This window comes from Sphaeramia orbicularis, chromosome 13 (assembly GCF_902148855.1).
Source record: "Sphaeramia orbicularis chromosome 13, fSphaOr1.1, whole genome shotgun sequence".
In the NCBI taxonomy this organism is placed as follows: Eukaryota; Metazoa; Chordata; class Actinopteri; order Kurtiformes; family Apogonidae; genus Sphaeramia; species Sphaeramia orbicularis.
Window position 1 is genome coordinate 10,796,116 of NC_043969.1, and position 20,369 is coordinate 10,816,484.

Below are 20,369 nucleotides of genomic sequence, written 5' to 3' on the forward strand. Positions count from 1 at the left end.
TGCCTTCAAGTTGGGCTTCCTCTCCTCCTGGCTGGCTGGGATCTCCAACTGGAAACTCCTCCTCGATGAGAAGAGTCGGCTGCCGACCAAAGGCCAGCTCGAAGGGGGTCTTCTTTGTTGACTTGTGCTGGCTGGTCCGGTATGCCAGTAGGATGGGGTCGATGTACTCATCCCAGTCGTCCTGCTGCTCGCTGACGTACTTTACAAATGCATTGCAAAGTGTCTGGTTGAATCGCTCAGTTTGGCCGTTCGACTGTGGATGGTAGGCAGTCGTCTTGCGGTGGTCGATCTTGAGATGTCTGCAGAGCTCTTCGTTGACCTGGTTGCAGAACTCGCGGCCCTGGTCTGTGATGAGGACTTTGAAGTTGGAGTAGCGGCAGACCAACTTCATCAAGACCTTCACGATGGTGCCAGCCTCCTTGTTGGGTATGGCCTCCGCTTCAGGCCACTTGGTGAGGTAGTCGGTCATCACAGCAATATACCGGTTACCGCTGGCCGATGGGGTGAGTGGCCCAACCAGGTCCATCCCAAACTGAGTGAAACTGGTGTCTGGAGGAGCGATGGGGTGTAGAACTGCAGGGACCTTGCGAAGATGGTTGCTGCGCTGACATTCATCACAGGAAGCTGTATGAATAAAGAAGAATTGCTATAATACACAACAACAACTACATATTTAACAAGGGGGTCCATATCCCATGCCATAGAAAATGGACCCATCTGCAATTACTACATAAGTTGATATATTTATCAAGGGGGTCCATATTCTGTGCCATAGAAAATGGACCCGGGGACTTTAAAACATTATAAAACACCAGGGGGTACATATCCCATGCCATAGAAAAGGGACCCATCTGCAATTACTACATAAGTTGACATATTTAACAAGGGGGTCCATATTCTATGCCATAGAAAATGGACTTTAAAACATTATAAAATATATTTAAGATCCATAAATAAGTATAAAACTCTTACCGATGAAGTTTGCGATGTCGCTGTACTGAGGGCCAGGCCAGAAGTAGCTGCTCATGATGAGGGAAGTGGTCTTGTTGACACCCTGATGACCTGCTGTAGGGGCAACATGACATGCCTGGAGGATGGCCTCCTTCTCCGTAACCCTGATGACACGAAGGTACTTCTGGGTCTTGGGGTGGGGGTGGGGGGTGCCCCACCACCACCACAAACAAAAAAAAAAGCTGGGCCCTGTAGTGAAGCCTTGCAGCATGAGCGTACCTCCCCGTACAGCCTGGCCTCCCATTGTGACGTCACTGTGGCGGCGACGGTCGTTTGATACATATTCTTGTACTCTCTCTTCTCTCAGTCAGATCACACAATAACAGAACACAACTAGAAGCACTCGGAGAGCGCAGACCTCCGCCAAGGCTGATCAGTGGCCCCCCCCCGTGGGCCCCCCCACCCCCGATCACCACCAAAATTTAATCATTTCTTCCTTATCCCATTTCCAACAAACCCTGAAAATTTCATCCAAATCTGTCCATAACTTTTTGAGTTATGTTGCACACTAACGATCAGTGGCCCCCCCTCGTGGGCCCCCACACCCCCGATCACCACCAAAATTTAATCATTTCTTCCTCATCCCATTTCCAACAAACCCTGAAAATTTCATCCAAATCTGTCCATAACTTTTTGAGTTATGTTGCACACTAACGATCAGTGGCCCCCCCCCCCGTGGCCCCCCCCACCCCCGATCACCACCAAAATTTAATCATTTCTTCCTTATCCCATTTCCAACAAACCCTGAAAATTTCATCCAAATCTGTCCATAACTTTTTGAGTTATGTTGCACACTAACGGACAGACAAACAAACAAACAAACAAACAGACAAACAAACAAACAAACCCTGGCAAAAACATAACCTCCTTGCCGGAGGTAATAATAACAGAACACAATAAAGAAATTTTGTTTGCAAAATGTTGTTTTGTTTCTATTTTATGTGTTTATAATTCAAAACTTTAAAAAAAATAATTCATTCCCTAAATTTGGAGGGGGGTCCATTTTCCATAGGGGGGGTCCATATTCCGCTGCGGAATCAGGACCCCCGGGTCCATATTCCAGGGGGTCCATATTCCATACTACACCGGCACAGTCCCCAGACCTCAACATTATTGAGCATTTATGGTCAGTTTTAGAGATTCAAGTAAGACGTCGATTTCCACCGCCATCGTCTCTAAAAGAGTTGGAGGGTATTCTAAGTGAAGAATGGCTTCAAATTCCTTTGGAAACAATTCACAAGTTGTATGAATCAATACCTCGGAGAATTGAGGCTGTAATTGCCGCAAAAGGCGGACCTACACCATATTAAATTATATTTTGTTGATTTTTTAAGGTGTTTCCATTATTTTGTCCAACCCCTGTATTTACAGAGCTGTGTGGTTCACATCAGGACAGTTTGGTACATTCTAATTCTGCCTTCTTCCTGATTTGAGTATTTTCTTGTGTATTTATTCCATATCCAGACATCTTGTTCCAGGTATGATGAAGTGCCAAAATTCCCCATCGGCTTTAATTATTACTAGATTGTCAGCATCTAGCATTTCTTGAAGTTCAAGAGCCGCTCAGATTTCAAGGCTCCTCTGCCCGATTTCCACTTTCATGAGGAGATAGCTTTGTTAGTGTTGTCGACTTGCTCACCCCGGGGTCTTTGTAGATAAATCACACTGATCTCTTGATATCTCCAGACTCTTTTCTGTGCAACATAAACTTCATCCTTATCGCAGACGTTGGGGTCTTTGATGAAATCAGTGGTGTCAGTCTAAGATGATGAATGTCTGCTGCAGATTGGTGGGACTTTGCTCTTACCCTGTCCTTGGAGAAAATGCAGTTTGGGACTTTTGATGAGAAGTTTATTTTATCCAACCAAATAGATCTTTAAAGATGTAACTGATGGAGGTTTGGCTGTTGTTTTGTTATGTGGCCCTGCTGTACAGATTGTTGTCGTGGATGCTTGGTCAATTAGTTTGGCTGCAATATTATGAAATACTATATGTACTGCTGTAAAATGCAACACTCATGTGGAGAACATATAGAGGCCGTCTGTGCAATTGCCAATCCTGCTGGCTTTATGTTTCAGACCTTTACTCTAGTAGCATCATTTAGGTTTGTCATGGAAGTTTGCTCCCGGAGGATTCTGTTGGGTTTCTGTAAATTGGCTTAGATCAGGGGTGTCAAACTCATTTTAGTTCAGGGGCCACATTCAGTTAAATTTGAGCTGAAGTAGGCCGAACCAGTAAAACAATAACAGAATAATATATAAATAATGTCAACTCCAAACTTTTCTCTATGTTTTAGAGCGAAAAAAGTAAATTTACATGATGAAAAAGGTTTACATCTACAAACTATCCTTTCAAAAGATGTGAATAACATGAAAAAAATGAAAAAAATAAGTGTAATTTTAACACTATTCTGCCTCAGTTTATCATTTCTGCATGTACATTATAACTTACAGATCACAGTGGATCTACAAACACACAAAACATTTAATAAAAGGCAGAATGTTGTTAAAATTGCGCTTACTTCTCTTAAGACATTTCAGGTTGTTCATATTTGTTCAGGTTATTCACATTTTTTGCGAAATTATACTTTGTTTTAGTGTTAATACATGAAAATATTTACATTTGCAAAGAGAAAAAATTGGAGTTGTCATTATTTATATGTTATTATGATAGTATTTTACTGGTCCTGCCCACTTGAGATTGAATTGGTCTGAATGTGGAACCTGAACTAAAAGGATTGTTAATATCTTAGTGTAATTTTTGTATTTCACAAATTCATCCAAAGGGCCGGACTGGACCCTTTGGTGGGCCGGATATGGCCCCCGGGCCGCATGTTTGACACCTGTGGCTTAGAGTCTGGTTTTGACCAACTTGATATGTAAAGTGTCATGAGATAATTTTTGTTATGATTTAGCACTATATAAATAAAATTTGATTTGATTGAGTTTCTAGCACTCTGGACACAATTTTGAAGCAAGAACACAAAAAGTCACTGAATTGGGGTTAAGCAGATATATTTTTTACATATGCAAGAAATATTGAGACAACAGACCGCATTCATCTAAAGCAGGGGTGTCAGACTCATTTTAGGTCCCAGGCCAGATTCAACCCAATTTGATCTGCAGTGGGCCGAACCAGTCAAATAATAACATAACTAGAAGCACTCGGAGAGCGCGGACCTCCGCCAAGGCTGATCAGTGGCCCCCCCCGTGGGCCCCCCCACCCCCGATCACCACCAAAATTTAATCATTTCTTCCTTATCCCATTTCCAACAAACCCTGAAAATTTCATCCAAATCTGTCCATAACTTTTTGAGTTATGTTGCACACTAACGATCAGTGGCCCCCCCTCGTGGGCCCCCCCACCCCCGATCACCACCAAAATTTAATCATTTCTTCCTCATCCCATTTCCAACAAACCCTGAAAATTTCATCCAAATCTGTCCATAACTTTTTGAGTTATGTTGCACACTAACGGACAGACAAACAAACAAACAAACAAACAGACAGACAGACAGACAGACAGACAGACAGACAGACAGACAGACAGACAAACAAACCCTGGCAAAAACATAACCTCCTTGGCGGAGGTAATAATATATAAATAATGTCAACTCCAAACTTTTCTCTATGTTTTAGAGCGAAAAAAGTAAATTTACATTATGAAAAGGTTTACATCTACAAACTATCCTTTCAAAAGATGTGAATAACATGAACAAACTGAAGAAAATAAATGTAATTTTAACAATATTCTCCCTCAGTTTATCATTTACATATGTACATTATAACTTACAGATCACAGTGGATCTACAAACACACAAAACATTTAGTTATAGTTAGTTATATAATATTGTTAAAATTGTACTTCTCTTAAGACATTTCAGGTGATTCACATTTTTTGCAAAATTACACTTTGTATTGGTGTATATACATGAAAATATTTACATTTACAAAGAGAAAAAATTGGAGTTGTCATTATTTATATTATTATGATAGTATTTTACTGGTCCTGCCCACTGGAGATTGAATTGGTCTGAATGTGGAACCTGAACTAAAATGATTGTTAATATTTTAGTGTAATTTTTGCATTTCACAAATTCATCCAAAGGGCCGGACTGGACCTTTTGGTGGGCCGGATATGGCCCCCGGGCCGCATGTTTGACACATGTGGTCTAAAGCCTTGCCCCCTGCTGTCTGACCAACAGAAGAATTCTCAAAGCTTATATAAGTTTAGTCTTTTCCCATGTTAGGTTAACTACCAATTGATTGGCTACATCCCAACTCCTCCTATGCACACATTTTACCTTAAAAGTAAAAAGGAGGCCACTTGGATAGTGAAGTATTCCTTAAAGAGAAGGTAGACATTAACTCTCTGACATCAATTTGTAGACAGTGATGGAAATAACAATCTTGACATGTTCACAGCAGGTGGTCATATGTCATGTCATGTTTAAAATGGGAATACTGGGCAATATTCTACTTTCTTCATCAGGTTTTATGTCTTCAATTTTATTTATGACTAAGTACTTGCAAAAGCAGTGATACTCCCATAAGCCTTTAGTTGTCTGTATTGTTTACATTGACTTAATGTTCAGTATTTCGACATTACCACTTAAACATAGTGCTATGCTGATGTAGGATTCAGGTAGAATTCCTGCTGTACCTCAAAGTCTTGCAAAAGTACAAGAATGACTGTTGGTACAGGAATGTAGTCTGATGATTACAACATTTCTTCATTCCATATGTACATCTTCTCTATTATTTGAACACACCTGACTTAACAGTGGATTGAGAGGAAGGGATGGTGAATATCTTATTTTATTTATTTATTTATTTATTTGTTTATTTATTTGTGGTCCTCACATGCTGTGTGTCTGCACTGGGCTTTACCCATAAGGACCCAGTGTGACTTTTGTCGCAGTTCCCAAATGAATTTTTCTCTGTATTTAACCTTTCATCACCACTTCTTAGAATATTATCCTCTGAATTATGCATTTATTCCAGTCAAAATCATCTATTTTCCCGTGTTTAATTGACTAATCATGAAGATGTTCATGAAAGCTCAGAGTAAAGTCAAAGGTTATTGTATCAAAACAGAAAAAACGGACTTTTTCAGTAAAATATAGCATTAACTGGACATAAACCAACTGTCATTGATCCAACTCCATGGGTTTTACTGGTGAATCAATGTTGTAGAAGATGACTGTGTTTCCACGGTAACTATGAAGCCTCTGAACGTCCAAATGAGTCATATCTGATGACCATGAATAGATGACAAACTGCATTTTACACCAATTATTTACATGGATCGATAGGATTAGCACAGGGGTGTCAAACTCATTTTAGTTCAGGGGCCACATTCAGCTAAATTTGATCTGAAGTGGGCCGAACCAGTAAAATACTAATATAATAATATATAAATAATGTTAAGTCCAAACTTTTCTGTTTGTTTTTGAGCAAAAAAAAAGCCAATTTACATTATGAACAGGTTTACATTTACAAACTATCCTTTCAAAAGATGTGAATAACATGAAAAAACTGAAAAAATAAGTGTAATTTTAACAGTATTCTGCCACAGTTTATCATTTACACATGTACATTATAACTTACAGATCACAGTGGATCTACAAATACACAAAACATTGAGTAACAGGCAGAATATTGTTAAAATGACACTTATTTCTCTGAAGAAGTTTCAGGTTGTTCATATTTGTTCAGGTTATTCACATTTTTTTGCAAAATTATCCTTTTGTTTTAGTGTAAATACATGAAAATATTTACGTTTACAAAGAGAAAAATTTGGAGTTGTCATTATTTTATATTGTTATGATAGTATTTTACTGGTCCTGCCCACTTGAGATTGAATTGGTCTGAATGTGGAACCTGAACTAAAAGGACTGGTAATATCTCAGTGTAATTTTTGCATTTCACAAATTCATCCCAAGGGCCAGATTGGACCCTTTGGCGGGCTGGATTTGGCCCCCGGGCCGCATGTTTGACACCTGTGGATTAGCGGATCAACATTTTAGATCAGTAGATGCTTTTGGTTGACGGTGGATGTTTGGGTCTTTATGGGTTAAAGGATTTAAATCACCTGCAACTAGTATTTATTATAATGGCTGGATAAATCTGTAGGTATATGTTTAGCCTAGTAAATCAAAGATCTTACTTGTCCCTTATTTTATTGTTTACAAAATAAAATATTCCCACCCTAGCTTTAGTGTACCATTTTTCCCAATCACTGAAGAAGAAAAACAGAAAAACCGTTTTCAGGTGCAGCTTGTATTAATGGATGTCCTCTGGGTATTTGCTGAGGGTACTGTCATGGCTGTTCAGTTGCATTTCTGTCAGATTGAAGAGATAACATTCACAACAGACACACACACACACGCACACAAAACAGATAAAAAAGCAATAGAGACACATGGGTAAAGCTTTATCTACATCTGACAGACACATGTGTCGCAAGTCTGTCAAATAGAACAACAGCGGCAGCAGAGAGACTTCTGTTCCCATGTCCCTCAATTCAGTGTCTGTTTGGCACATTTGTAGATGCCATCTTTTTTAAATTATAATTTTTTTTTTATTGTATTGTTCCTGCAGTGAAATGTCATTCACAATGCCCCTTCTTTCTGTTTTTTCTACTGCATCTTCCGTCATTGTCCCTTAATGCCTTTTAAATGTAAATATATTCTCCTCTTTTATCACATTTCCCCTGTTTTTACTTTAATCTGTCTACGTTTTTCCATCCCCAGCCCCCTCTCCAGTCTTCTCCATCTCGGTGAACACTCCAGCAGAGCTCCATGCATCCAAAGGGGACACCGTTACGTTGTCCTGTACTTTCACTTCCACCAAAACGCCGACCAGTAAGATGTCTGTGGACTGGTCCTACAGGCCCCAGACTGGAGGGCCGCCACTTACAGTGGGTACACACACTCATCTCAGTTATATATAGGGTGTTCTCGTCCGTTAGAGGGTTTAGGCCAGGGATCTGCACACTTTACAATCTAAAGAGCCATTTTTGACTTGAAAAAGAAGAAAAAAGTGTGACTAGAGCTGGAAAAAAAAAAAAAAAAAAAAAAAAAATTAAACGCATCTACTTTTTACCATGAAGTGACTGTTCTTCTGTAGCCTATTTGGGATTAGTTTGTTATTTAACTTTGAATTTCCATTACAATAATGCAATGTTTGGTGCATTTATGAAATTATACAAGTACAGTAATGAAAACCTTCAAGATTTGTACAATTTTCTAATGATCTAACCTATTTCCAAAACAAAATTACATTGTGTAATATAGAGCTGCACAATATATCGTTTGAGCATCGACATTGCGATGTACGTGTGTGCAATAGTCACATCATAGGTCCTGCAATGTAGGAGGCAAATGAACTCAAAGTGTTCTGATCTAATTTCAAGGACATGTGACACACATTGCACGCAGCGATCCACCAATCACAATCATTCTTAATCAGTTTGGAGCGAGTCGCTGGTAACGGCATTGAAAAATGAGCAACGAACAAGAGAAAATCACCGTAAACGAAGACTTGGTGTCGAAAAGAAAAGCAGCGTCGGTCATCTGGAATTATTTTGGCTATAAGAAGGATGATACCGAAACACGTGTTCTGTGTCGATAGTGTCTTGCACCTGTTGCCACAATGAGAGGAAACATAACTAATTTGCTTGACCATTTACATCAGCACCACACAGCTATAATATCTTCCTGAGTATTTTTTCATATCGTAATATATTGCAGGGCTAAAAAAAAATTGCAATGTCAGTTGTTTCTAATATCCTGCAGCCCTAGTGTAATATAGAAAAAGTTCAACTTCCATGTATATGGGCTGATTTTTAAACAGCCAAACTATGAACAAATGCAAACTGAGTGTCTTGTATGAAATTTGGCAAGAAAATAATGTAGTGTGACATACATTTTGGTTTATATGCTGTCAAAAAAGGATTTTATTCCGTGTATAGCCAGCACATTTTGCAAATGAACAATGTTAGAATAGATTTAGGCTTAAAACAATGTTAAAAAGTAATGGTTCGTTAAGTTCATTTCAAAATGCTCCTTATGTTTTTCATAGAGAGGTGCTAAAGAGCCACATTTGGCCCGGGAGCCATAGGTTGCAGACCCCTGGCTTAGGCACAGCACTCATGGCCTTATGGGTACTGTTTATGAGTTTTCTAAATGTATGTATGGAGATATGGTGATAATAATTGGTCAAAATTGTCAAATTCTAGAATATATTTTTGATTGTCTCATGGGAGGACCTCCAAACCTCCCACACATGCATCTATGTCTTCAACAAACTTAGGGAACACGCTCCTACTGCAGTATAACTAGACTTTTTTTTAAGAATAGTAGATGTTGCTAGGGTTCTTTTACAAATATGGTAGAAAAAAGGGTTGAAAACAACATGAAAATCAATGACGTAACATAACTAATTTGTTTGACTATTTACATTTGCACCACACAGCTATTATATCTTCCTGAGTATTTTTTCATATCGCAATATATATCGAAGGGTTAAAAAAAATCGCAATGTCAGTTGTTTCCAATATCGTGCAGCCCTAGTGTAATAGATTAAAAGCTTAACTTTCATGTATATGGGCTGATTTTTAAACAGCCAAACTATGAACAAATGCAAACTGAGTGTCTTGTATGAAATTTGGCAAGAAAATAATGTAGTGTGACATACATTTTGGTTTATATGCTGTCAAAAAAGGATTTTATTCTGTGTATAGCCTGCACATTTTGCAGATGAACAATGCTAGAATAGATTTAGGCCTAAAACAATGTTAAAAAGTAATGGTTCGTTAAGTTCATTTCAAAATGCTCCTTATGTTTTTCATAGACAGATGCTAAAGAGCCACATTTGGCCCGGGAGCCATAGGTTGCAGACCCCTGGCTTAGGCACAGCACTCATGGCCTTATGGGTACTCTTTATGAGTTTTCTAAATGTATGTATGGAGATATGGTGATAATAATTGGTCAAAATTGTCAAATTCTAGAATATATTTTTGATTGTCTCATGGGAGGACCACCAAACCTCCCACACATGCATCTATGTCTTCAACAAACTTAGGGAACACGCTCCCACTGCAGTATAACTAGACTTTTTTTTAAGAATAGTAGATGTTGCTAGGGTTCTTTGACAAATATGGTAGAAAAAAGGGTTGAAAACAACATGAAAATCAATGACGTAACATAACTAATTTGTTTGACTATTTACATTGGCACCACACAGCTATTATATCTTTCTGAGTATTTTTTCATATTGCAATATATATCGAAGGGTTAAAAAGAATCGCAATGTCAGTTGTTTCCAATATCGTGCAGCCCTAGTGTAATAGATTAAAAGCTTAACTTTCATGTATAAGGGCTGATTTTTAAACAGCCAAACTATGAACAAATGCAAACTGAGTGTCTTGTATGAAATTTGGCAAGAAAATAATGTAGTGTGACATACATTTTGGTTTATATGCTGTCAAAAAAGGATTTTATTCTGTGTATAGCCTGCACATTTTGCAGATGAACAATGCTAGAATAGATTTAGGCCTAAAACAATGTTAAAAAGTACTGGTTCGTTAAGTTCATTTCAAAATGCTCCTTATGTTTTTCATAGAGAGGTGCTAAAGAGCCACATTTGGCCCGGGAGCCATAGGTTGCAGACCCCTGGCTTAGGCACAGCATGAAAATCAATGACATAACATAAGGTCAAGGTCAAATTTATTTACATAGCACATTTACAACAGCACAAAGTGGCCAAAATGTTGTACAAAGACATAGGTAAAACACAAGATAGGATAAAACTAGTTGAAATCTATAGATATACTAAAACTGATGAAAACAGATGCACCTTAATAAGATAAATAGCATCTAAAACACAACCAGAAGATAAAACAAATAAAAGTTACACACTTGTTATAAAACCCAGTACAAATAGGTGTGTCTTTAAAAGAGATTTAAAGTGTTCCAGAGCCTTGAACCTGCCACAGAAAATGCTCTATCACCTATAACTTCACCCCCCAGACCTCGGACAGCACCTAATTCATCTGAAATCCAAGGGAAAACTGTAAACTGCTGTAATAGTACATACATTTTGATCTGTTTCAAATATAAGTATATATACAGGGTGGGGAAGCAAAATTTACAATGAACATTTAGTTGTTTTTTTCTCAGCAGGCACTACGTCAATTGTTTTGAAACCAAACATATATTGATGTCATAATCATACCTAACACTATTATCCATACCTTTTCAGAAACTTTTGCCCATATGAGTAATCAGGAAAGCAAACGTCAAAGAGTGTGTGATTTGCTGAATGCACTCGTCACACCAAAGGAGATTTCAAAAATAGTTGGAGTGTCCATAAAGACTGTTTATAATGGAAAGAAGAGAATGACTATGAGCAAAACTATTACGAGAAAGTCTGGAAGATACTATTAAAGAAGAATTGGAGAAGTTGTCACCCGAATATTTGAGGAACACTTGCGCAAGTTTCAGGAAGTGTGTGAAGGCAGTTACTGAGAAAGAAGGAGGACACATAGAATAAAAACATTTTCTATTATGTAAATTTTCTTGTGGCAAATAAATTCTCATGACTTTCAATAAACTAATTGGTCATACACTGTCTTTCAATCCCTGCCTCAAAATATTGTAAATTTTGCTTCCCCACCCTGTAGGTTCAGATTTTCAAAGACAAGTTTGGAAATGTACTCTCCATAAGACCATATGCCCTTTCTCTTGTTCTTTTACATGCACCTAAGCGAACATAAACAAACAGAGGCTCCAGTGCACCTGGCTGCATGTTGACGCTGTGGCTGTTGGAAATGTTTGTCTGTATTAAGAAGTCCCATGCAGTGTATGAGTAGAAGGATCAATACTGTCAGTTTCAATCATAACACATGCCTTAACATCAACACAGTCCTAAAAATATCTATAAGTGACACACTTACAAAGCACGAGAGCCTTATTTTTTGTCTTTTCATCACTTCACTGTACAGTTTAGTAAACTAAATCTATATGTATCTGTATGTAATATATTCAATGCCACACCAAGATCCTTATTTTTATGAATGTAGTCCTTTTGTAGACATTAGGGCTGGGTTTTGAACTTTGATACTTTTATGGCACTGATTGAAATGCTTAGACACTATCACGTATGATGCCAGATGTCTGTTCCTAAGGACTGAATCTTATCAGTATCAGTGTTCTCAGTATGCACAATCGACCTGAAGGCATTTCTATTACCCCGCCCCCCCGAAGGGGAGGCAAAGGGTATTGTTTTTGGCTCAGTTTGTTTGTTAACAGTTCAGCAGAAAACTATTGGTTGAATTCATACCAAATTGGGTTTACAGATTGCCAGTGACCCAGAATACATGTGGTTACAGTTTGGGAAAAGTAGGTCAAAGGTCAAATTTTTATGAATTTTTAAAAAAAATTTTCTCCCATTTACTTATAATCGGCAAAATTTCAAATGTCTATTAAAACATCAATTTTGTTTCAATTTACTTCAGACTTGGCACATATATAAAGGCAACTGATTGATATGCAGACATCAGCTGGATCGATGCCAAAATAAGCTATAATACATGTGAGGGGCGGGGTTTGTTGTGCCTGGCACCACTTGTTACTGATGTAACAGAAATATCCTGGTTTTGGTAAAAATGTTTATTCTTATATTTGTCTAAAGATACAAATGCTGAAAAATTCTATAATATTGAAATGGAACATTGTCATAAAATACAACATGTTGTTTAGAATTGGAGCCAAGGTACTTTATTATACACCCCCCACCACCCCAGAGGGCGGGTATTATGTTCTCCCATCTGTCTTTCCGTTTGTCCGAGATTTTTGTCCATCCCATTTCTTGGACACTATTCACTTGATTCTTTTCAAATTTGACACATGTTCTTTATCACTGAGAGGTGCAGTGATGGGTGAATTAAATTTTTGGATTTTTTTTACAAATATTTGAAAATTTCAGTGTAGAAAATTTGTTCAACCAATTTCTACTATTCACCCGATTGTTTTCACATTTCACACACATGTTCTTTACATGTGCCTTTTCTTCAGATTTATTTATTTATTTTTTTGTTTTATAATTTTTTCTAAAAGATGGAAATTGAAGACTCTAAATCAGGGGTGTCAAACTCATTTCAGTTCAGGGGCCACATTCAGCCTAATATGATCTAAAGTGGGCCAGTCCAGTAAAATGATATAAATATTAGGATAAGAACTGATAAAAAATGTCAACTCCAAAGTTTTCTCTATGTTTTTGAGTGGAAAAAGTACAATTCCATGCTGAAAATATTACACCTACCAACCGAACTTGACCATAACATGAACAAATCTGAACATCCTTAAAATTCTTAAGAAAAAAAGTGCAATGTTAACAATATTACGTCTTAAGTTGATTTTTTATACATGTGCATCACAACTTAAAGATTTAGTAACAGGCAGAATATTGTTAAAATTCCACATATTTCTCTTAAGACATTTCACATTGTTCATATTTGTTCAGGATATTCATATTTTTTTATGAAAGGATAGTCTGTAAATGTAACTTTTTTTTCCTCCTAATTTTACTTTTTTATACTAAAACAAAGAGGAAAATTTGCAGTTTTCATTATTTATAGGTTATTATGATAATATTTTACTAGTCTGATCCACTTTAGATTGAATTGACCTAAAATGATTTCAACATTCTTGATTATTAATATCTTCAGTGTAATTTTTGTATTTCACAAATTCATCCTAGGGGCCAGATTGGACCCTTTGGCGGGCCAGATTTGGCCCCCGGGCCGCATGTTTGACACCTATGCTCTAAATGAATCCCTGGCTAGGCAGAGTATCAGTGTGCAGGGGGGCCAAAGTGTTGTGCGACCAGGCGGGGGTATGAGTCAGCTCTGCTTACTTTTTCACTTGTTTACTTTGTCTTTATTTGCATTCTTGTCCAGCTCAGTTGATCTTGAGCTCTGCGTGTGCACCTAGTTTAAAAGTATAACATACAGTGACATGAACTCAGAGTCCAGTTGTATTAACCTGTGTGCTTCTTCAGCATTACTCCTCTAATGTCCACATTTACCCATACACTTTCTTTCACCGTCCTTTATGTCTTTTAGAGGCTTACCCAGAAAACCCTGACCGGTCAGCTACTTTAATGCCCCTTTCCTCTGTGGCTGAATCGTGGTCTTGTTCTAGATGCAAGCGAATATCCACCCTTACCCATAACTGCACTCAGTCATCTAACCCCGCGCACTCTGGGTTCAGTTTCACCGACCAATCGACTAAAATCCACCACATAATTCAAGCAATTCCATTCAGACTTGAAGATAGCCATCAGGGGTGGTTCTTTGTAATTGCATTTGGGAACCATGGGAATCCATATAGTGTGGTAGTTGCAACCCTATTTGCTATCATTTCCTACAGGAGCACTCAGAGTTAAGTGGAGGCTAATGTTTTGTGGCTCCACTGATGTGGAGTGCTGTTGGTTTAGTCATTAAGATGTAGTGGTAGTCTGGTCTCAAAGTGAGTAGGAGGAGGACGAAAGGACTTGGTTGGTATTTTATCAAGAGGGTGTTGGAGTGTACACACACGTGAGTTTCAGTCGACAGATTTTACGTCACAGAGGCACAAAGGTATGAGTCAAAAGGTGTGTCCAGTCTCACCTAAGGAGGAAGACGTGTGTAGTTTCTCTTTTTAACCAACCAAACTATTCTGCTGTGCTAATCACAAATAAATAATGTGTTCCAGTTCACTGATACAATTCACGGATCGAACCAAGTCTGCAGGTTTCTAAGTTCTGTTTCTCAGCCGTCATTTACCCTCCATCCAATTTCATTAGCAGTTTTGGCTGGTTTGCTGGTCTGTGTGTCCCTGGTCGTATATCACACTGGGAAAGACCATGAATAAGCATGTGAAAGGGTCTGTCAGAAATATATTTTTGCAGCCAAAGCTTTATTGTCAATCTGAGTTGCTGCAGTGCTTCAGTGGGTTGCATAATTACCTCAGTCCTGATGAAAATTAATTTCATAGATTGGAGAAGAGAGGAGTGTTCAGTCAAACATCAGCGGAAGATCATGCCTGTGGTGACTGAATTGTGCTGAGTAATGCTATTGAATAGATAAATAAATAAAAATGTATATATTGCAATTATGTCAGACACTCTTGTTAACTTTTTTTGGGAAAGCGACTGTTTTTGGTCATTTTGGCACCATTACAAGACAGTCGCAGCAACTGTTACAGTGAGGACAGTGAGTCAACAATCTCAGGTCCAATGTGGTCTACAGGGTCTGGAAGGTCCACCTCTGCATGAACAGTGAGCGTACCTGCTTTTGTAGGTACCATGAAGTAATGGTACTAATATAAGGAATGATGTTCAAAGGGATAATGCGGATGTGGACAGGTGTCTGGATCAGCACTTATGTTTTTGTAATGTTCTAAAATACATGTTCCTTTCATGTGTGTTTCTTGTATTTTTACCCCGTCCTCGAAGGAGAGGCAGGAGTATTGTTTTTGGTTCAGTTTGTTTGTTTTTTAGCAGCAAAACTACTGGTTGATGGTTCATACCAAATTTCGTTTATAGATTGACAGTGACCCAGAGTAGATCTTATTACATTTTGGGAAAAGTAGGTCAATGTTTATATATATATATTTTTTTTTTTTTTTAAATTTTTAACGCCCCCCCCCCCCCCATTTACTTATAATGGGCAAAATTTCAAATGTCTGTAGCAGCAAAACTTTTGGTTGAATTCATACCAAATTGACATTATAGATTGCCAGTGACCCAGAATGGATGTTATTACATTTTGGGAAAAGTAGGTCAAAGTTTCCATTTGTTAATTTTTTAAAAATATTTTTTCCCCTCATTTACTTATAATGGGCAGAATTTCACATTTCTGTAGCAGCAAAACTATTGGTTGAATTCATATCAAATTTGGTTTATAGATTACCAGTGACCCAGGATAGATCTCATTACATTTTGGGGAAAGTAGGTCAAAGTTAAAATTTTTTCTGGATTTTTTATATCTCTTTTTCCCCCATTTACTGATAATGGGCGAAATTTCAAATGTCTGTAGCAGCAAAACTATTGGTTGAATTCATACCAAATTGACTTTATAGATTGCCAATGACCCAGAATAGATATTATTACATTTTGTGAAAAGTAGGTCAAAGTTTCCATTTTTTTAATGAAGTTTTAAAATCTTTTTTCCTCCATTTACTTATAATGGGCGAAATTTCAAATGTCTGTAGCAGCAAAACTATTGGTTGAATTCATACCAAATTTGGTTTATAGATTGCCAGTGACCCATAATAGATGTTATTACATTTTGGGAAAAGTAGGTCAAAGTTTCCATTTTTTTAATGAAGTTTTAAAATCTTTTTTCCTCCATTTACTTGTAATGGGCGAAATTTCAAATGTCTGTAGCAGCAAAACAATTGGTTGAATTCATACCAAATTTGGTTTATAGATTGCCAGTGACCCATAATAGATGTTACTACATTTTGGGAAAAGTAGGTCAAAGTTTCCATTTTTTTCTAAATTTTTTAAAATCTCTTTTTTCCACATTCACTTATAATGGGCAAAATTTCAAATGTCTATAGCAGCAAAACTATTGGTTGAATTCATACCAAATTGCTTTTATAGTTACCAGTGACCTAGAGTAGATGTTATTACATTTTGGGAAAAGTAGGTCAAAGTTTCCATTTTTTAATGCATTTTTTAAATCTTTTTTTCTCCATTTACTTATAATGGGCAAAATTTCAAATGTCTGTAGCAGCAAAACTATTGGTTGAATTCATACCACATTTGGTTTATAGATTGCCAGTGACCTAAAGTAGATCTCATTTCATTTTGGGGAAAGTAGGTCAAAGTTTACATTTTTTCTGAATTTTTTAAATCTCTTTTTCCCCCATTTACTGATAATGGGCGAAATTTCAAATGTTTATAGCAGCAAAACTACTGGTTGAATTCATACCAAATTGACTTTATTATGTTGAGTTATTTGATAATGAGAATGGAGGTGGACTTAAATAAGTTTTTCTTCTTCCCACTCCTTTTTGAGTAGATGAATGATTTTTTTTTTTTTTTTTGAATTTTGAATTTGCATGTATTCTGTAAACGCTCGAAATAAACAAACAAATGAAATGAAATGAAATAACTTTATAATTTGCCAGTGACCCAGAATGGATCTCATTACATTTTAGGAACAGTCGGTCAAAGCTCGAATTTTTCAGAATTTTTAAAATCTTCCCATTTACTTATAATGGGTGAAATATGTGGGGGGCAGGGTTTGTTGTGCCTGGCACCACTTATTTAGATATACAGTACTTCTTGGATTTTTTTTTTTTTTTTTTTTGCCACTTACAGGCAAGGAACCAAATATGGTAACTTCATTGACCTTGATTTTCTACGTGACAATAAAAAAATTGGGACAATTTCACAAAAGTAATATGTCTTGTTATGTCCTCCAATAACACAGTAAGGTTGACATTTTGAATTTCAGAGTATTTCTATGCATGGCCTATAAAGGGTTAAGTTGCTCTTTTGACTTGAATGGAATAAATTTGTAGTTCAGGTCGCCCTAGATAAACACAAACCCTCACATTTGGCAGAGTGGCTTTGTGTCTCAGGAGTTTAAAAGGACCATTGAGTCTGATATTTGTTTCCAGTCTCTGCAGACTCTTATGTATTCACTGACTTCAAGCTGCTCTCATACAGTTTGAATCTTGCCAAGTCCTCAAATGATCAGCTGTGGATGAATAACAGTGCGGGAGATGACTAGTTTTATCTCTGCCGGGCATACACTCAGTCTCGGTCTCAGTCTTGCCTGTAGCCCTGATGGTTATAAAACCATAAAGCAGTCAGTGATTTTTTTCAAGCAATGTTGTGTTTGCTTTTTTCTTCAGTTTATTAGGAGGTCGTTCACAGTTATCCTTGTTGACATTGTTCTTAGTGAGTAAACCTTTAGGCAGTAAATACATTTTCTTATCACTAGACATTGGGTTTTACACAGTGTTGATCAAAGCGGCATAATTTATTACAAAATGTTGCTCTGCCGCTCTTGACGTGTTTCAGCTGCATGGTAAAACACATTCATACACCACCCATCACACTCCATACGCCTCTGGAAACCTGATGAAAGTGGGTTCAGAAATTCTGCACGATGTTACTGTCTGTTTGTTTTTTGTTCATATTTTCATGTCATGTTTGTCACATATTCTGAAAATGTATTTGATCATTTTTTTGGTTTTTGTGCTTTTTTAAAATTAATTAATTAATTTATTTACCATGTCATACAGTTTCCACAAATATTTTCTAGCAGACGTCTGTTTGTCTGTTAGTTTCTTGTACTCTGTGTAAAGCTCATACTGTTGAAATAGTGGCAGAATTATTTCCTGCCTCCTATTTATTCCTCGTGCTTTTTTTTTTTTTTTTGAGGAAATCAATACATCCCTTTTCTCGTGCACTGAGACTCCAGATAATGATCATACAACTCTGATCGTATCCTTCAGATAATGGAAAAGCCTCTTGATCTCTTGATGTCTTCATGTTCCTCATCTGGCGTAACCGACTCAGAGGGAGACGCAGCAAAGATGCAGCTCAGATTCCTTTACAACAGAACAGACCTCATTCACACACATCCTTTTAACTTTCATCCCCCTTATTTGTCCCGTTTTTTTTTTTTTAATAGCTCACCAGCTGATATTGTGTAGGCGCCGTGTCTGTTGTCTTTTTTTGTCATCATCTCCATTGGCAATTTATTCAAACATTTTCTCTGATGAAACTAATGGTCGGATTCATTTCAAATTTTATATGTAGCTTTCTTGGGATGAAGTTTATTCACGCTTTTGAGAAATTTCTATTTTTGAATTTTTGACGAATTTCACTGGTCTACAAAGAAAATGCTTCCAGAATAAAAGTAATGAAATTTTACCACATGAGAGTCACTGATAAAGAAAAATAAAAAAATGCTGGTTGGCTGAACTTTCCAAGATACAGCCTTGGTTAAAATGTGAAACTCAAGAATTAATGAGAGAATGGGTTTGACTCAAAAGGAACATTTGTCTCAGAGCTACAAGATCTACTTCAAAGCACTGTCTGTACATTAGAATACATTCACTTTACAGGTTCTATTTAGTGGAAGATTTATAAAACTATTTTATAAATGTGCATAAACCAATATATATGTGTAATAACACTTAATCATATACCTTGAAAACATCAGCAAACCGGCACTTTTGTCATTTGTTTTCCAATTAATCTTATTAAAATGCGTAACATTTAGCACATTTAATCTCTGAAGCAAATCATTTCTAAAAAAATTGTAGACCAGTGTTTTTGAAATATTGAATATTTGTCTTCACTTATAATGGGCCATATTTTGATGGTTTATAACATAGAAATGGTTACAGATATCAGTTTAGTTGCTATTGAGGACTGATAGGATGTCATATGTGGACTTTCATTTAATTTGTTGAGTTATCCTCAATTGAAACAGTGTTCCCTTGGGGTCTTAAAAAGTCTTTAAAGTCTTGAATTTCCAAATCTGCATTTGATACCTTAAATAAGTCTTTAAAAGGTATTAAATTTGCTATGGTAGGCCTTAAAGGAGTGATATTTAGTTTTTTTAAAATGGAATTATGCATTTTCAAACATTTCCCTGTGGTCTACATAAACTGTAAATGCTCTGCTTGAGTCTGAATTCTTCATTAATTCAACTCCACAGGTCCATCTTCAACCCTATTCTGAGTAATGACACCAGAAAGGTCATTTTGAGTGCTGACCCTTTAACCCTTTCATGCATGAATTATGAGAACCTTAGTCAATATTTTTTTTCTTGAGTGTTTTTGTTCCTCTTTAGGCATGAAAAAAACCCAGTGCAATTGATTTTTTTTTTTTTTTGAAATAAACCTATTTTTCATGGAGTTACAAAAATGTCCACTCAGCTGGACACCATGTGTTTAATTTTTGAAGCAAAGAAACATGTCTTTAAAAATCATCATCAGAAAGTGATACACTGTGTGAAAACTATGAAATAAAAACATTTTTAATGCAGCTAATTGCTAAATTGCTATTGTTTTCTCACATTTTATCATACTCTAATATAGTTATTACTCATTTCATGGAGATAATATCCTCCTGAGACCCAGGAATTTGACAGTTTTAGCCTTTTTACATTAAAAAATTGTCTTGATTGGAAACTGCATAATGCAACAATTTTTTCAGATACATTTTTAAGACTATTTGTGTTTATTGATTGATTTTTTTTAAATGGAATGTCCATTGTAATGCACAGTATTTTTTAAGTAAAACTTTCAAACTCTTGTCCCCTACAGAGGACAAAATGCA

The 20,369-nt window shown here is 36.8% G+C and overlaps 1 protein-coding gene across 2 annotated transcripts in view; it reads left to right on the plus strand.

The window, feature by feature from the left end:
• LOC115431314 (myelin protein zero-like protein 2) overlaps positions 1-20,369 on the plus strand; it is a 119,484-nt gene that overhangs the window by 79,332 nt on the left and 19,783 nt on the right. For both annotated transcript variants that reach the window (XM_030151573.1, XM_030151576.1), the window contains one exon: positions 7,766-7,932. In XM_030151573.1, coding sequence (XP_030007433.1) covers positions 7,766-7,932 — 167 coding nt within the window. The remainder of the gene's footprint in view (positions 1-7,765; positions 7,933-20,369) is intronic.